Here is a 19,502-nt window from a genome sequence, read left to right as displayed (position 1 = left end):
ATATATATACAAGTGATATCGGATGTTATTTGAAATTTTAAAAGGAATACACAGGAAAAAACTAAAAAAACAGAAAACGACCGAAAAAACATGAAAGAGATGAAGAAAAAAAAAATGTTTAAAAGTCAAACAAAAATAGTAGTGATACTAGTAATTATTTTATAAGAAAACACAAGAAGAAAAATCGAAAATATCAAAAATACCTACAAATGAATTTTTATAGTTACAAGACAACGGAAAAATTAAAAGAAAACTCTTAAAATTAAAAACAAGCAAAAACGAGAGAAACGAAAAATGAAAAACGAAAAATTTAATGAAAATACAAAGAAATTTTTTTTTTGTGCAAATTTTTCCCATCTTTTCAAAAAAAAAAAAAAAAAACTCAAAGTCACTTAAATAACTCTCTTTAGTACTCTTTTTTTTCTCTGTTTTCTCTCTGTTTGTTTTTGTTATTCTTCTTATGTAATAACAAATTTTTTGAAAACATTTCCTAGAATAGTACAAAAAAGCAAAAATAATAACAAAAAAAAAAAGAAATGAAAAAGAGAAAAAATATTCAAAAACAAGAAGAAAAATTGTGCGCTTAGGTTTTTTATTATTTTTTATTTTTGTTTTAACTTTAAAATTAAATTTAATTCCAATTGATTAAAACTTTTCATACATTTTAAGTATGAAAGAGTTTAATATTGTTGCTGTTATTGTTGCTGTTACTGCTATAGTTGCTATTGTTGCTGTCGATGTTGTTGTTACTGGTGCCGTTTTTATTGTTATTGTTTTGATTATAGTTCATATAGTTTTTTCAATTTTATTTAATTTGAATTTTTGTTTTTAAGCTGTTTTTTTGCCTTTAAAGAAATTTCTATAGACAACCTTTGTATATAAATTCTATACTATTTATGTATGTAAAATTCTTTGTTCTTTTTCAATTCTGTTGCATTTTTTTCTCTTGAATTTTTGAAAATTTCACCGCCAGAATATATAAGGTGTCTCATTTTAAGGTTTAAATGTTCAAGATAATTAATCTATTATAATTATACAATAATATTTATCCCTGACCAGATCAGAGAATCCATGACTAGAGATGTGATTATAATGTATACAAAATAGGATTCAAAATATTATAAATATTTTATTAATAAATTTCGCATTTCTTCGAAATTGGATGGATTTTGTTTTACAATTTTTTATCAAATCAAAATTTATGAAGGTTTCAAACTTGTAAATCAAACAAAATTTTCATCAATAATATGTTTGATTTGAAAATTAAAATTTTTCTCTCATATTTGAAATTTTGATTGTTTATATAGAGTTGAAGTTTTCTCACATTGATTCTATAAAAATCTTTGACTTCTTAAATATTAGACACATTTTTTTATTTAATTTCTTTCAATAATTTTTTGTTTTACCATGATGTTATACCATGTAATTTTTGGTATATGTATAGAAAATTACAGACATGATATTTAGGAGAAAATGGAAAATACCAACTAATAACAATAAGAAATGTATGAAAGCATAATATATAGATAATGAGGAGTTTGTATATAGATTTTGGGAAAAAAAATATTAAAAATCCAGAGACCCTCAACTAAATAACAAAGGAAATTTCAAAAGAAGGAGAAGGAAAATAAAAAATTTAAACACAGAAAATTATTCAACAAAAGAACATTAAAGAAAATTTAAAATTTTAATCGGTATTCCCGATAATTTTCTTTTATAAAATATTTGGCAAGGTCTCAAAGTATATGAAAAATAAAAGTGAAATGCTATAGAAGGAAAGGTAGATGTGGTTTTATCCGAAAATATAACAATTACATTGTCTTAAAAATGTTATGAAACAGAATTGTAATTGTAAATTTAAATCTGAAAATTTTCAAGAAAACTGTTATATTTTAAGAGTATAACAGAATCTATAATGTTATATAAACTTTTTCAGATAAATAATTTCAGCCTGTGCTTAATAATTCAAGAAATATAAACTTTTACTCATTATATGTAAACTGTTATATTTTATGAACTGTTATATTTTAAAATTTTTTATTCCCTTATATAGAGACATTAAAATCCTTGTATAGAAATCACTTATTTGAACATCAAAAAAAAAATTGAAAATTCTAAATTTCAGACTTCATTCCACTCTTATTTCCAAACCGATGTGCAATTTCATATAACAGTTTTATAAAATAAAAATTTTTGCACAAACATCAACTTTTAACAGACTTATCAATTATAGTAACCAATATAATGAAAATATTTCTTGAAATTTAAATATGCATTTATGTACTTAAGTTCTTCCAGAGAAATATTATAAGAAAAAAACTAAGGGTTCTCTGTTATAACTATATTTGTGTTATATTCGCACATAATAGCAATAAAATGTATATAAAGAATAAATAAATACATAATTATCGTATATATAAACACATCATATAGTTAAATGAAATTCCAATGATTTTCTTAGCACATAAGTAACTATTTTACATGACGTTTATTTAAAAAAAAAAAAAAGAAACAAAACAGAATAATAAAAAATTTTATTTGCACTTAACATTGTGATATTGCCGAATCAAAAAAAAAAAAACTAAACAATAACAATATAACAATAATAGTATAACAGTATATTAAAAAATAATAAGAAATAGCACGACAACAATAATATATAAGAGAATATAGAGAGAATCATTTTAAATGGCATTGCAATATTTTTAACAGGAAACTTAATCATCATTTTATTAAGAAGAGTATATATAAGAAGAATCGTAGTCCCCTTGAGGTATATTCTGACTGAACTGTGATGATAGTCAAATTAAATTCTAGACTATTTAATTTTTATTTTTTTGTGTATATTTTTTATAATAATAGCAGAGTTTCTTTTGTACGTTTAAATCTCATGAAAAATGGAAAAAACTAAAAAATTTGGAATAATTTTCGATTTATGTCACAAAAATATTTTTAGGATTTATTTTTTCACTCATTATATTTTTAGGATTAAAATTTTTGTTCACTCATTACACAAACACAATGATATATAACAAATGAGGTAATGGCAACCGGGACGGAGCACTTTTGAGTTTTTAGTGGAACTGATTCGAAAACAATGTACTTATGGAATTAATTTTTTTATTCGGGCGGGAATTTGAATTTGTTTCAATTTGAATTTGAATCAGTAATTAGCAGTCTCTACTCAAAATATTTATAATTAGAATTGAGATCGATTGTGTTGTCTTTAAATATAGTTAAAAATAATTATTATTGAAATGTTAGAATTAATCGAAATGACTGGGCAAATTAAAAATATGTCATCTTTCATTTCTTAAACCAGATGTACTATTTTAATCACGCACTTGATTTCCAGATCAAAAATTCATGAAAAGAATTAAATTTTCTCGTTCGTTTGCTGATAATATGAATGAACACTTGAATCATTAGCGTCAGTACCTCATCAGCATCTTTCATATTTCAAAACAAAATAATTTTTTGTAATGATCTAAATTTCAATTACAATTATAACAGTTCCATCACCATTTTAATCTACACGTTTAGGAATTAAAATAATTTATAAAATTTTTTGAAAATTCTATAATTTATAATTAAAAATTCCATAGTGCAAACACATAAAATTTTTCAAAAATTTTAAAAATTTAAAAAATATTTTATATTTAATTTGGAATCTATACATATATATACGTCATCTCTACATATATCAATAATAATTTTAATAATGCACACAATCTTTTATTTTCTCTTCTTTAGTAAGATTTTCTTATATAACATTTTCCACTTAATTTTTTTATAAGTAGATTAATTTCGTTAAGGTTTATAAAAATATGTTTTTAATAAAAGAATCTAAAGAAGAAAAATTGGATTCAAATAACAATGTAAGAAAAGGTGGAATAGAATATATAGAGAATAAGAAAAATATAAGAAAAATTTTATTCCCACGTGAGATTTTTTAAATTGCAATATTAACAGTATACCTGATTTTTTGCTTAAAAGAAAAACAAAAATAAATTTCTTATTTTATTTTTTTATTTTCCATCTAGATTGCTTTCTTTTTCTAGCACATTTCATAAATAAACAGAACACTGTTTATTTATTTTGTCCCGCTTCTGTACATTTTATTGTCTGTTGGTTCTAAACTTAGTAAAATACTAGATTCTTTAAGATAATAAGCAAAAACTTTCGCTTCCTGTTGTACAAGATCCTAAAATTTAAAATTTCAAAATTTCTGCGAATTTATCGTACCGAAATCTCGAAGTTATTTCGAAATTCAAAAATGTAGTATTATTACCCCATACCTCTCTCCCCTTAAACCGTGATCTTAAACAAATTTTTTGCTGTAGTCCACAATTTGTGGAGATCCAAAATCTCATTCCGGCAAACCCGTTATTTAATTGGAGTTATAAATTTTATCGATTTTTTCTATGAGGCAAAAAGATAACGGTAAATGGTTTATCTTCCAAATTTGACCTTATTAATCGAATTGAACACCAAAATTATGTTAGCATTTTCTTTAACTTTTTTTATTATCCTCCTAAGGGTATGCAATAAAATAATACACTAAGAAAATATATCAAAGATAAGGCCATTTTTATTAAAGGGAAATAATTTTAAAAGGAAATGTGCTGCTTAATAAACTATTAACTAATTTTTTTACCAAGTTCAGTTTTGTTTTTTCTCTACATCGCTGTTGTAAAATAATTGTATCTTGAAATCGGGTTCTAGTTTTCTTGATTCAATTTTTCTTCTATTTTTTTTCATATGTGCATACACACATGTTCATATATAAATAATTGCATTTATTTACTAAAAAAAAAATCAAGAGATTCATTTCAATTCAACTTATATGGTTTACTCATATTATGTATGGAACATATCGCTCTAGTATAGATTTCAATCTATATTTTATCAGGTCATGATCATATTACTATGATGGTCTATAAACTCTACATATAAAATGAGTAAAATCAATTGGTGCTTACTTTAAAAGAATAAAAAAAAAATATTAAAAAACTAATTTTTCTATTTTGTATTAGAATTAATAAAAAAAAAATAAAAATTAAATATAAAAAGATTTATTGAAAACCTATTGACAGAATCTCCTTTTCAAGCAAAAGAAATTGCAATAAATATGGGTGCATACTCTGAATTCGCATTCTATATTGGTATATTTAAAGCCCACCCTTGCATGATGTTAAAGAAAAACAACTTTATAAGTGAAAAACGACAAATTCATAGACAAATTAAGTAGATCATTACTGTTGAATGCATATCCAGTAAAAAATATTTAGTAGTTTTTTGAAGCAATAAGGGATACCCTGACTAAGGCGGCGTTTTCCAGATTATGAACCACATGGAAGCCGCTATACTTATTCAGTAACACAAAAGTAAAAATATTTAACACATTGTATGAAATTGATCATCTTTATTGTGACGAAAAGTGGCTAAAAAAGATTGAATACAGATATAAAATACAGGTGTTTACTAATAGAAGAGAAACAAGAATCATCTGCCAAAAATTCTGGCTCAGGCGAATAAGTAATGTAGATCTGTGATTATTTTACCATTCGCAAAAGTAAAACAGAAAAGAAAATAGAGAAGTCATAGATTACGATAGTCACTTGCGGTAATCGGAAAGGAAATTTTGGAGTTGAACTTGCAAAGGAAAAAGGGTGTTGGTCCTAAAAATACATGACAAAGAATAGTAAAGAAAAGAATACCCACGGTCAACATGTTTTGTTTTCTTTTCCAGTGTTTCCGTTTCATTGAAATGTGCAAAATGAAATTTCTTTTGATAAAATTAAGTGTCATAACAGCAACAAATTTAACACTTTTTATTATTTTTTAGAATTGATTTATATAACTGCACATAGAATCACACATATGTATGCGCATACAGTTAAAACATATTTAAATATTATTTATTATAATATTGTCTCTTTCTCTCTTTTTTTTCCATATCGTTATTTTGCATTTTTTTTTGTTTATATTGTTAAAAATAAATAACAATAATAATGTCAGACTTTTGGAAGCATACCGTCGGGACAGTTATAAAATTATGCACATTTTTATGTATTTTATTCAAATATATATATATATATATATACTATATAGCATTGAAGAAAATTTGTAACATAAATATTTCATCGGTACTAAATCTTTAATTCTAAAAATTGATTTTCACTCTCTTTCTTATACATTATAATATATGCATTATGTTTATATTTATGTGTGTTTGTGTTTGTGAAAAAAATGGGACTATTAATTTTACTCTGTCTGTATGTCTGTTTATAAAACATCTATATTTAAGGGGAGCAATGTATTCAAGTTGATTAAGTCGATTTTTCTCCAACTTTCAGAGTAGATTTTGTCCCTTTCTTATAGATTTTCTCTTAAATTTAAGAGCACAGAAATTCTGCAGTCTTTTTGTATATTACATTCTCTGCTAAATTTATCAGCGCTGCCAGTGTTTTGTAAAATGCAGTCACTTCTGTGTTATTTCCTGATCTTCCATAATTTCCCTACATTATGAATTAAAATCTATGTATGCTTGAAACACACAGTATGCTTGAAATGCGTTCAGTCAGCTCCATTTACTTTTATGTTGTTGTGGTAGTCACTGTATGTTGATTGTTAACGATCCATAATTTTGTGTAATTTATTATTCTTCTCTATATGAACACATCTAGCTAATTGATATTATTTTCTGGTGTTAATCAAGTTTGAGAACCATATAAGAAGACTGACTTGATACTTGTTATTCCAGATAAGTATTGCGATTTTCAGATCATTCCGCCAATTCTGTATGTCCAGCGTCTAACATCTTCTTCAGTCCCTCTCGAGATACGTAAACAACCATAGTAGTAGCATTGCGTGAATCTGGTGAACTAATAAGCTATAGTTTGCCAGGTTAGACTATTGGCAAATTATTAAACTTGAATATTTTCTTCTCCCTCCCCTCCCCTTCCTCTTTATCCATTGTTCCGCGTCGATTTGTTTATCCAATACCGCGTCGAAAATTGAATTTTTACTTCAATTTTTCTCCTACGTTTATGCAAAATTAATATTGTTATAAAATAATTATTTCAATAAATTATTTTCATTATTTACACCTAAAACTATATTTATAAGACCAAAATCTAGACTTAAATTATTAAAAGAAAATGTGCTTATTTTAAAAACTTATTCGTTTATTCAACTAAAATTTTCAATATTTTGATTTTTTATTATTTAAATATTATTATTTCTAGGTAAATTTCTTTGTGTGTATATTACGTAAACGGTTATGCATAATAAAAAATTAAAAAGCAAGTGTACAAGGCATACATTCTCACATACATACATATATACAATATATTATATGACGCAAATGGAACGTCTTTTATCTACAGTCCTATATAAAATTTATTTATTTATTTTTTTTTTTTTTTTTGGGGAGGGAAAATATGATAATTGGTATTGTGCAATAATTCTTATTTTAGGCATTATAGAAATTGAATTATGTTAACGGTATTAAATGAATAAATTTTCTTTTATTATTATTAAAAAAAAAAAAAAACAAAAAACACGCAAATAAAATATAAAATGAAACATGGAAAAAAAAATATAATTTTTTCTTTTTAATAAAAATATGAAAACTAAATAAAAAAATTTGAAATTGAATTTAAATTGTCGACAATAGGTGTGTACAGCGCGAGTGCATAAGGCTCTCAATAGTTAAATAAATTTATTTTTCATTTCATTTCTACTTTTTCTTCTTCTTGTTCTTCTTCGATAACTATGTGTACTGTATACACGTTATTATGCTTACAATGGAACTTGTATAAAATATACACAAACTTACATACCCTGTATAATGCACTGTATAATATTATAGACTCGTTTAAAATTATGATAAAAAAAATATTTTTGTACATTATTTTTTTCTTACAATTTTTACAATTTTTACAATTTTTTATTTTTTTGATATTTTAAATTGCGATATCAAGCTTATAATATATAGTTAATAAATTTTTTTTAGATATATATATATATATATATATGTATTTATTTAAGATAAAATATTTAAAGGCTTCACAAGTAGAAAAGTGAAAAAAAAAATAATAAATGTATATAACAGGATGTGCGCGCAAATATAAAAATTGGTTTTAAATAATAAGATAAGAAAAATATTAACTATGGTAAGCGCATGTATGGTTGTGTATATATAAATAGGCATTGAGAGCGATTTGTAAAATGATAAATTCAAATTAATATTAATTAACAAAAAAAATTTTATAATTCAGATACATACATACATATCTACTCATTGCATATTAATATATTTATGGGCTTTTAAATATTTAAAAAAAAAAAATTAAGCATTTTATTTAAGTTTATTAACTTTTAATTACGACAAAAAAAAATAATGGAAGTCGTATACAGGGTTTATTCAGTAATTAGTGCAACTATCACAGCTTAGGGAAAAATGGGTAAAGATGGGTAAAAATGGGTAAAGATGGGTAAAAATGGGTAAAAATGGGTAAAAGTGGATAAATGTGGGTAAAAATGTGTAAATATGGGTAAATTTTTTGTTTAGGACTAATTTTCTGGGAATTTTACCGATTTTTCACAAAGTTTTTACTTGGCCCTTCGAATACTTCTACTTATAACTCCCGTTACAAAAATGATATAAGCTTCAAATAAATAATTTTTAATTAAGGCTAATAAAGGGCTTAAAATCATCAAATAACATTATTTTTTTATTTGATATACTTTCGAAATATGAAGCATTTTAATTAAAAAAAAAAAAATCCAAATATTTAATTTTTATTTTTTTTTTAGTTTTCTTTACCATTAGAATTTTCGTATGAAATTCTTTGAAACTTTCAACAAAAATTTTGTTCAAAAAATCGAAAGGGTTACTTAATTAAAACCATTAAATGTTGTATGTTTTACAAGATTAAGTAAAAAAAACCTTTAATTTAAAATCTTTTGAAGCCTTATATAAAAATGTGTAACTCACCCTGTATACTTCATATATAAATTGATACAAATTTAAAGAAAAATATGTAGATAAACAAAATGATATCGTAGGTATTTTATCAAATGAAGAAATATTGTATAGTGGATTACTAAATTATTTCGAATTGCTTAATTTCATCTTCATCATGTCATAAAAGACATCTTTTTTTTTCTTCAAAAGTTTTATGGTATTTTTCAATTATACTAAATTTAATTTAATTTAATTATAATAAGGATTATGTATTTTTTTTCAATTGGAAAGTTTTTTAGCCAAATTGAATTTTCAATTTATATTCAAATTTTATATGTGAAATTAATCTTTAATTTATTGGGATTGATAGATAATTAATAATTTTTCCTTTTTTTAAATCTAAAAGGAATAAGTTAAGTGCATAATTCTATAAAAATTCTTTGGTTTTGATTGACTGTATGACTATAACACAATTGAATTTTGTGAGAGATTTCACAAATTTCTGCCCAAAGTGAAATTCAACCATAAATCATAGTACAAAAATAACATTAAGAAGTACAAAATTTTCTCACCATTACCAAATTTGAGTAAAAAATTTAGCCGTGGCTCCCTCTTTCTTTTAATTTCAATTAAAAAATTTAAAACAAAAAAAAAAAAAAAAAACAAAAAACGACATGCAAAAATTCCATAGAAAAATATCATGAAAATTTTCATGCAAAAATAATTGACTTTTAAAAATAATACTCGTATAAGGATATGATCACGAAATATTAAATAAATTAAAGAAAATATTATGTCCTCACAAAGTTTCACCTCCTACAATTTACCATTCTATATATAACTGTAATATATTGATATACTCAATATATTATTATACAATTTGAAAATTATATTTTTTTTTATAATTAATTTTCATGAAAAATTTATATGAAAATATTTTAATTTCTTCATTTCAAAAATTTGTTAAAGATTAGGTTTGGTAAATTGGTGAAGATCTAAAATTGAAGTATGTCTAATTTTATATATATATATATATATATATACAATATATACATGCTTAATAAAATTCATGTTTAATTAATAATATTTTATTAGTATACTTAAAATATTGTGTATATACAATTCAAATTGTCATTGAAATCGCAGGAGTATAAATCGCTTCTATGTGGAATTTAATACCAGACCCCCTCCCACCCCATATATATACATATATATGAAATAGTATATAAGAGAAAAGAAAAGAAATTAAAAGTTCATAATTTTTAATTTGCATTCGCGCATGTAAAATAATTGTACATATTTTTTTTTTTCAAATTTACAATTTATATGTACTTGTACACATAACATTTACACAAACTAGAGACTTTTGATAGCACATGCAATATTTTGTTATACAAGAAGTGAAATTAAAAATTTTGCATGATTATTTCATATTTTTTTTTGTGTATGTCTTTTTCTTATTATTTAAATTACCAGTACATCATTTTTTTTTTAACTATTCGATAAATTTTCATCGAAAATAGTTAAGACAACCAATAGAGTGAGAAAAAAAAATCAAGATTATTAACACGTAATGAGATTATGTCAAATATATTTTTTTTTTTATCATTTGAACATAAAAAATGCATTTTTTGTTTTAACATACATACAAACTCTAGCTAGTATTAAATGATGGTGTCCCGCAATCATTTATATAAAACTATATAAAATAAATTTTCAAAATTACACGACAATGTGAAAGTAGATTTTTATTATCTTTAAAAAAAAAAATTTATCGCCAGAGTGAATATATAGAAGATTATTTGTGAAATTGTGCAGATAAGATGGGGATTATGTTTAAATTTTTCATTATATTTTTGTATAAGGGTGTTGAATTACCAAAATGAACATGAGATGATTTTTAATTTTGATTACATGATAATCATATGAATTGCTTATATACCAATAAAATTGATAAACAAAACTTAATACTAGTAGCATATTGAGATTTTATTGGGGATTCATTTGAGTGATAAATATTTTCAGAATATTATCTTAACTATATTCTTTAATTTTATTAACAGTACTCTTTTATATTATGTGCTATAGTGTTAGAGAAAAATTTCATATTTATTGAGGCAATCATAGCAGATTTATTTTATTATATACTGTGAAGAGCTGAATAGCTGCCTAGAATATATTTCGTTAGAAAGAGAGATCAAATTTCTTAAGAAAATTCAAAGAAAATTATATTTTATTATGTCCTATATTTTGTCGGCATTTATTCGGCGATATTTTTGAATCTTCATGACTGAAGTAGGTGAATAATAGTTTCTTTTAATTAAAATTTTGTGTAATAAAAATATAAGATTTTTTATTGAAAATTTGTAAAGAAAAAATTTCTAAATAAATAGCAAAATAATATTTTACATAAGAATTAAATTTTTTGTTGCACCCAAAAGTATGCAATTTTTTAAAATTTTCTAATATATTTGTTTTTTGATAATATTACTTAAAAATATTTAAAAATTAGTACATAATAAAAATTCTTTCAATTTCAAGAGTAAAGCATAAACTATTTAATGAGAGAAATAGAGTTTTAGTCAGCGTTTACACAAATCATCAAATGAACTTTATTTGATGAGGTTATCTCAGATTTTTTTCTTTCAAACAAAATCGATAAAATCGTTTACATTACATACATCCAAATTACATAAAACTTTTAATCAAATTCAGCAAAATGCATGAACAATGGTTTAATGTGTAAATTTTGCTTTCAATTTCTTCATAAATTAAATTTGTTCTTTCTATATTATTATTTGATATATTGTTGTAATGGTTAAGCCTAAATATGTGTCATTGACAATTTGTGCGTTATAGTTATGGCATTGCAAAATATAAATGGGTATTTGATACCAAACTTTCTAATTCTAATATTCATATATACGTTGTTCAATTCATTATTAATTATTTACATCGTAATCTCCTCAAATAATTAATAATTATAATTTAAAATTGTACAAAAAAAACAATTTAAGAAAAATTATCAAAAATTAATTACCGCAACTAATAAAAAATTTAATTAAAAAACTTATTATCTATGGTTATAAAATTTTTTTAAAATATAAATTTTTTCTATAAAAAATTTAAAGACATTATGAGTTAATGAAACCTTAATTAATTTGAAAAATTCAAAGAATCTTTTATATTTTCTATTGAAAAGCAAATTTCATTTTTAAAAATTATACACGCATGCATATATGTATATATATATATATATATATATGTATATATATTTTCAGGTATATATATATAGGTGCGGATATATGCAACTAAATTAAACACAAGTAAAACAAGTGTGCATATAGGCACAATAAACAAGTATGATCTAAATTTATGGCATCAAAAATATGTGTTTTAAGAATTATGTTATATACAAGTTTTTGAAAAGCTTATATAACAAATAAAATGTCGAGATCAAAAACATGATATCGACAGTATATTTGTGTATGTATATATATAGAATAATCAAATTGTTTTGATATTAGAAAGAAATTTTAATCAAAAAAAAGTAAAAAAAAACAAAAAAAAATAAATAAATTAAAATGAATTTTTTCCAGTGTAAGAATAAGAAAAAAATTATTGAAGAAAATTTTTTCCAATAGATTTCTAGAAAAAGATTTTTTAATTTTTATCTGACAGATCGAAAAAGATGCATCAAAAAGGCACATAAGAAAGTTGAAAAAACAAAAAAAAAAAATTAAAATCTTTGCAAACACTACACTGCGCTCGCACACACAAATTGCAATATTTTTCTTTTTGTTGTTCTTTTCCCTTGCTTTTTTCTTCTGCTGCTGCTGTTATAGTAGTGCTACTGCTGTTGTTGCTATTATTGCTGTTACTGATTTTGTTGATATTTTTATTTTTCTTATTTTTTTCCTAATTCATTAAATTGCTACTGCTATAGAGTATTATAGATAAAATCATACAAAATGGTACAAGGAAGAGATTTTTCATCAACTTTTTTTAGTTGTTATACCCGTACGAACGTATGTTCGAAGGGTATACTAAATTTGCCTTACCGTTTGTAACGCTAAGAAATAACGGCGTTAGATATAGACTCAAGTGTATGTTTTTGATCAGCGTCAAATTCTGAGTTGATTTAGCTTTGTCTGTCCGTCCGTCCGTCCGTCCGTCCGTCCGTCCGTCCGTCCGTCCGTCCGTCCGTCCGTCCGTCCGTCCGAACGATAACTCAAAAACTAATTGAGCTAAGTTCACCAAATTTTCACAAATGATTTATTGTAGTAAGTGCCAGAACCCTATTTAAATTGGACATGATCGGGGTACCGGTTCGGGTAGCTGCCATACAACTTCAAAATTTATTTGGCTATATCTCAGAAACTATAAAAGTTATGGTATTGAAATTTCACACAAAAGAATATATTAGTAGGGCCAATATGCCCCATAAAAGTCGTTGAAATTACTTGGCTACTTCTGGTACCTGCCATACAACTTCAAAAGTTATTTGGCTATATCTCAGAAACTATAAAAGCTGTGATATTGAGATTTCACACAAGTGAATATATTAGTAGGGCCGATGTGTCTGGTAAAAGTCGTTGAAATTACTTGGCTCCTTCTGGTACCTGCCATACAACTTCAAAAGTTATTTGACTATATTTCAGAAACTATTAAAGCTATGGTATTGAAATTTCACACAAACGAATATATTAGTAGGGCCAATGTGGCTCATAAAAGTCGTTGCAATTACTTGGCTCCTTCTGGTACCTGCCATACAACTTCAAAAGTTATTTGACCATATCTCAGAAACTATAAAAGCTGTGATATTGAGATTTCACACAAGTGAGTATATTAGTAGGGCCGATGTGCTTGATAAAATTCGCTAAAATTTCTTGGCTCTTTCTGGTAGCTGCCATACAACATCAATAGTAGTTTGGCACAACCAGTATTTTGAATAACACATAGTACTGAAATTTTGCATAAATTAATATGATAATACGGCAACTTAAAGTCATAGTCTGCCCCATAGTTAGTTATGGCACATTAGTTATACGCACATAGGATAACAAATTCGTACGGGTATCACAGAGTTGACAAGGTCAACTCTATTTTTTTTCTCGTTTTTTTTTATTTTCTTATTATTTTTTGTTATTATTTCTATAACTAATTTTCTATCTGTTCTTAAGTTATTTTTGTTTTATATTATTCTTTTTTTTTTTATCATTATTTAATTTTTATTTATAAATTTAATTTTCGTGCGCTTCAGTGGTACACGATTGATAGTACTTACCTTTTTAACAAAATAAAAAAAATACAACAACATTTTATATATATATAAAAAAAATATATTAGAATTATGAATTTGAGTTTAAAATTAATAGTTGAGTAGTGTTAGGAATACAAGTAAAATAAAAAAAAAAGCAGAAATTAAATATAAAGAACAAGAAATTTTTTTTGATATTACAAGTAACTAGCACCACACAGTACGTGTAGAATAAGAAAAAACAACGACAAATACCAATAATAATAAAATTTCAGTCAACAATTTATAATTGAAGAAAAAATAGAAAAACAAAAAAAAACAAAAATAATTGTAAGAAAAAATTTTAAATAATTTCATTCTATATTGAAATTAATTGCCAAATTAGTATACATTTTTAAAATTGTTATACTCGTTGTTACTGTGCGCTACAGAAATTTTATATACAAATTTATGTGGCCCCAATATTTCAAAATTTTATGTAATGAAATCTTTCATAAACTTTTGCCTTTTTTAATTAATTTCTAAGTCAAGAGAATGAGAAGTTTACAAAATAATCTATAACCATTCAAAATCCATAAAGATTGCGGTAACAAATATTCTATATAGCTCCATTCTCCTTAGAAATAAAAAATAAGAACTCGATTATGTATCTTGCCTTTTTACTCTACGCATGAGTAGAAAGTGAATGAGTATCATATTTTCGTATAATGTAATTTTAAATTGGCATAAATTTTTGTATTCACTCTATTTTTTGACAAGTTGACATTTATTTTCAGAAAAAATGAGAATGTTTAGTTGAAAAAATGAGTAATTTAATTGAAAAAATTACATATACAAATAAAACAGTAAAGTGACTGAAAAAGTGAGATACATAAACTGGCTGTAAAACTTTTGAATTTAATTATATTACAAATTCATACTGTAATCACTCAATCTCTTGAGAGTTATCAATAAATTTCATTATTATATCAATACGTGAGAGAATTATAATTCTGTATGAGAGTGAGAATAAAATTTTGTGAGATTAACATTATTGTAGAAGAGATTATTATAATACAGGCTATGAAGTTTTTGTTTTCTCACCTAATTAAATAATGTAATTTTTTTTGTTTTTAATCGTGAAGGCAAAGTTATGAATTATGACCTCTTGTGTATAATTATAGTATAACATTTAAAATTGAATTTTCATTTTGCAAAATTTTAAACTCAAGAATTTTATAATGCCTGTAAAAATTTTATTTCATATTCGTAATTTGAGTATTATTTTTTTTTTTGAATGCTGTAAGAGATAATCCACTCCTTATAAGTATAAGGTTGCCACATTACAATTACAAAATAATCTTAATTTAATAAAGTGTTAGATACTGAATTAAGCTTACATTGTATGTATACTAATTATTTCATTAATCGTTATTATTTATTGCAATTTACTTGTAGAATTAAATTTATTGTATCAGATATGTCTGAATTCTCAAGTCAAATATTTTTATACAGAATCAAATGTTATTTTTTATTATTTTAATATCAATATTTTATTATACAAAATCAATTACAAATGAATTTAATTAAAATGTGAGAACTAAAATCAATACTTTGTTACAAATATTAAAATAATCAAACTAAGTTTCATTAATTTTTTATTTAATTGTGATAATGTTATACCAGATTTAATGAATTCTTAAAAAAATAAATAAATAATATGAACTATGGATAATATAAGAGATCTATAAATTTAACCAAGACTATCGAGTCGGAATCCAATAAATATTAAATATATAAATAAGTATATATGTATATATATCATATATATATATATGAAGGCTTATATACTAATATTAAAAAATATTATATATTTTTACAAAATGCTTTTATCAAGTCAAGTTCAAGGCTGTACTATGTGTGGTTTTCAAAGATTTTCTTATTTTTTTTTGTTAACTTTTTTTTTTTAAATAAAAAATTTTTTATAAAAAATAGAGAAAATTTAAAATCTCATTATACGGTAACTCAACTCATCGGCTTTATATATATATAAATACAAACGTATGTATATATAAGAGAATATCAAACGATATAAGGTTAAAATTATCTTAGATTTTGCTTTTAATTTTTCAATTTATTTTCCAATATATATGTATATTGAATAATAGTATGTTAATATATTTGGATAGATACTATGTATACTGATATATGTGATATATATGTACATATTATACATATTTTGTGGGATAGAGATGATAAAGAACCGACACCAGTTTAATAAATTTGTTCTAAATTATTTATATAAATTGTAATTTTGTTTTACACATATATATATACACATATATATGTAAGAATATAAGAAAATTAAGAGTTTCCCATCCCCATATTAAAAGTTAATATAAGTTTTATATTTTATAAAATTTTCATGAAATTTTTCAATATAATTTGGTTTTTGTTTTCTGTATTTTAAAGTGTAGTTGAATAATGTGGTTAAAAATAAGTGTATATTGAAAAGAACAAGCAATCAGTGATGTTAAAATTTAAATGATGGTAGTATAATCAGTGCCGGATCTACCATACATGCAAAATAATTATATGCAATGAGCGCTAGAAAACAGAGGTGCAATTATTATACGTAATCTGCAATGTTTTCTGTATATTATTCATTGGTTCGAAAGCGAGAGAGCGCACTTTTTTGAAACCACATTGGGCACCAAACAGGTCAGAAGATGTCCTGAGTATAATACTATAATTTTGTAATATTTGACTGAATTGCGAAAAATTTACGTAAAAATAAAAAATACTATGGTAGTATAATATACATACTTAATTTCGTTATAACTTTTTCAGGTAACTGTAGTTTATCGGTAAATTTTATTAAAATAAATGACGCGAAGAGGGGAGCGCTTTTTTGGGAGGATACCAGTTCGACGGATTTGAGGAGCTCCCAGAGGTGTCTCTCACTGATCTGCTGGGCTTTTACAAGGGACTTCAGTGGATTTAGGGGATTAATGTATGCTGTTGAGGGACGCCGATTAGCCTTCTGCTGGTCTAGTGACTGCGCTGCGGCTGCCATCTCCCCTCTTTAAACTAAATTAAGCTTTAAAGATATTATCAGTTTAATAATATGTTTTCTATATTTATTCTATTACATTGAAACTAAAAACTTTATTCAGTTTGAAGGGCGGATTTTTGAAATTTTCAGAATAAAATCAAAATCCTTTCTAATTTGAATTAAAATTCTTAAAATTTTAATAATTTTCCTAATCTTCCTAAGCTCCAACGTTTCATAATTAAATTTACAATTAAGTTTAAAATTTTAAGAATTTTTTAATTATAACCAACACTGGTTTATAATAAGAACAAGGTGTACACCATATTTAACTGGTATTTAAAGAAAAAATAAAAGCAAAATAAACAAGAAAAATTTTAAAACGTGAAAAAGTGATTTATTTTTTTACTAAGTTAAATTCACCAATTTTACTAATCTTTATAATGGTTGCTTCTAAAGAAGGAGTTTACAAAATTTGATAGATAATTAATATTTTAATTAATAAAGAATTACTGCAATTTTATTACAATGGTATATGTACATTTTACATTTGTTTGTACAATAAATCATAAAATTCATTAAAATTTAACAAAATTTTTTCAAAAATTGAAAAATAACGCATACATACCATCATTTTCAATTAAAAAATTATAATTTATAAAATTTTATTAAAAAATAATTTTTTAATTTCTATTTTCATAATTTTATATTATACTTGAATTAATTGTTATTTAGATAAATACAAAATCGTTAGAGGATTTCAATTTATAAACGGGAGGGTCAACATTTTTTTGGGTATATAGAACAATTAATAATTTGAAAGAATTCGCTTTTCTAGAATCAAAAGGAAAATTCCTTTTCTGAATTTATTGCTTTTAATTTTTTTAATTGCTATGTAAACGTGTAAAAATCCTAAATTATGATAAATTTATTATTTGAACTTAAAAATTAACCTAAAATGTATGCGGTTATGAAAAATTTCTACTTATATTTTAAAAATAAAAATTCCAGGTTTTTTTTTTATTAAACCTTAAATTTTTTTTAAGAAATGCGAAGGCGGAGATTACCTAAAACGTTTACAATTAAAATTAAATTAGGAGTAAAATATTTTAAGATTTTCATTTTGTATTGGACCACACTACATCAAAAAAACATTTGTGATGAACGAAAAGAAGAAAATGTTCATAATTGACGGCTAAACTTTTGAAAATATTTTTAAAAATCATAGTACACACAACATAAATTAAAAAGGAATCATAAAGAGGTTAACGTAAACACCATAATCGGGAAATATAATGAGAATAATAGAGGATAATATCCAGTATATAATTGGTCATAGATAATTTAAATGACTATGCCATGACGAATATGCCAAATTGTATTACTTAAATTTAATACACACACTGTGTTGTTTAGTAGTTGTTGCGCCAGATTTCCCTTCCCTTGAAACCCTTCTCCCTTCCTCCTTGCACGTTCGTCAATCAGACAATTGCCAGTCAGAACCCCTATATCTCCCGATATAGGGTTAGAGCACCGATATTTCCCCATCGAAGAGATATCAGGTCCCATGTGCGAGACAAGTCTAGCTATGTCCACAGCTTCCTCGTCGTATTTACAAAAGAATGAAGATTCTAATCTAATGTAAGCATTAAATTCGAATAACTTATAATATATAGTTTAATTTTGTGATTCTTTAATATTTCATTCAAAAAATTCAAAAGTTATAGTGATGCAACTTCTATTCAAAATCAATTCTATTATAGAAATAAATTAAGAAAATAAGAATGCACTTACCTCAGAAAAATCTCTCTGTGACATAGTAGTCATTTCTAATAAATTTATTTTAGTTTGTTCCTTTTTCCGTCGTTTTTTCAATATTTTCTTTTTCTTCCTTTAAAAATTTAAATCCTTGAGTCAGCCATTTAAATATTGAAATTTATAAATTTAAATTTCATTTTGTCTAATTTTACATATTTTATTGGGCTTTCATTTCAATCATTTATATGACTGGGCTGTGTGTATTAAATCTGAAATTATAAAAAATAATTTAAAAATTAATTAACATATTTAAAATATTTGGGTAATTTTGTTTATAAATTATATTAAATGATTAAAATATTCTAATTCAGAAAGTAGTACTTAAAAATTTTTGCAATAATTCCAATAATAAAACTCTAATACCACCATTGCTTCGGTAATTTGATAAAATCTTGAAATAAATAAATTATACGAGTTTA

The 19,502-nt window shown here is 24.0% G+C and overlaps 1 protein-coding gene across 1 annotated transcript in view; it reads right to left on the bottom strand.

The window, feature by feature from the left end:
- LOC129607687 (tetratricopeptide repeat protein 28) overlaps window positions 1–19,233 on the bottom strand; it is a 79,572-nt gene extending 60,339 nt beyond the window's left edge. Inside the window, exon 1 of the mRNA XM_055518842.1 lies at window positions 19,060–19,233. Coding sequence (XP_055374817.1) covers window positions 19,060–19,092 — 33 coding nt within the window. The 5' untranslated portion in view covers window positions 19,093–19,233. The remainder of the gene's footprint in view (window positions 1–19,059) is intronic.
- Window positions 19,234–19,502: the final 269 nt, after the last annotated feature.

This window comes from Condylostylus longicornis, unplaced genomic scaffold (genome assembly GCF_029603195.1).
Source record: "Condylostylus longicornis isolate FDR11 unplaced genomic scaffold, ASM2960319v2 ptg000028l, whole genome shotgun sequence".
NCBI classification, from domain to species: Eukaryota; Metazoa; Arthropoda; class Insecta; order Diptera; family Dolichopodidae; genus Condylostylus; species Condylostylus longicornis.
Note: the sequence above shows the minus strand (reverse complement) of the source record. Positions and strands in the feature narration are given on the sequence as shown.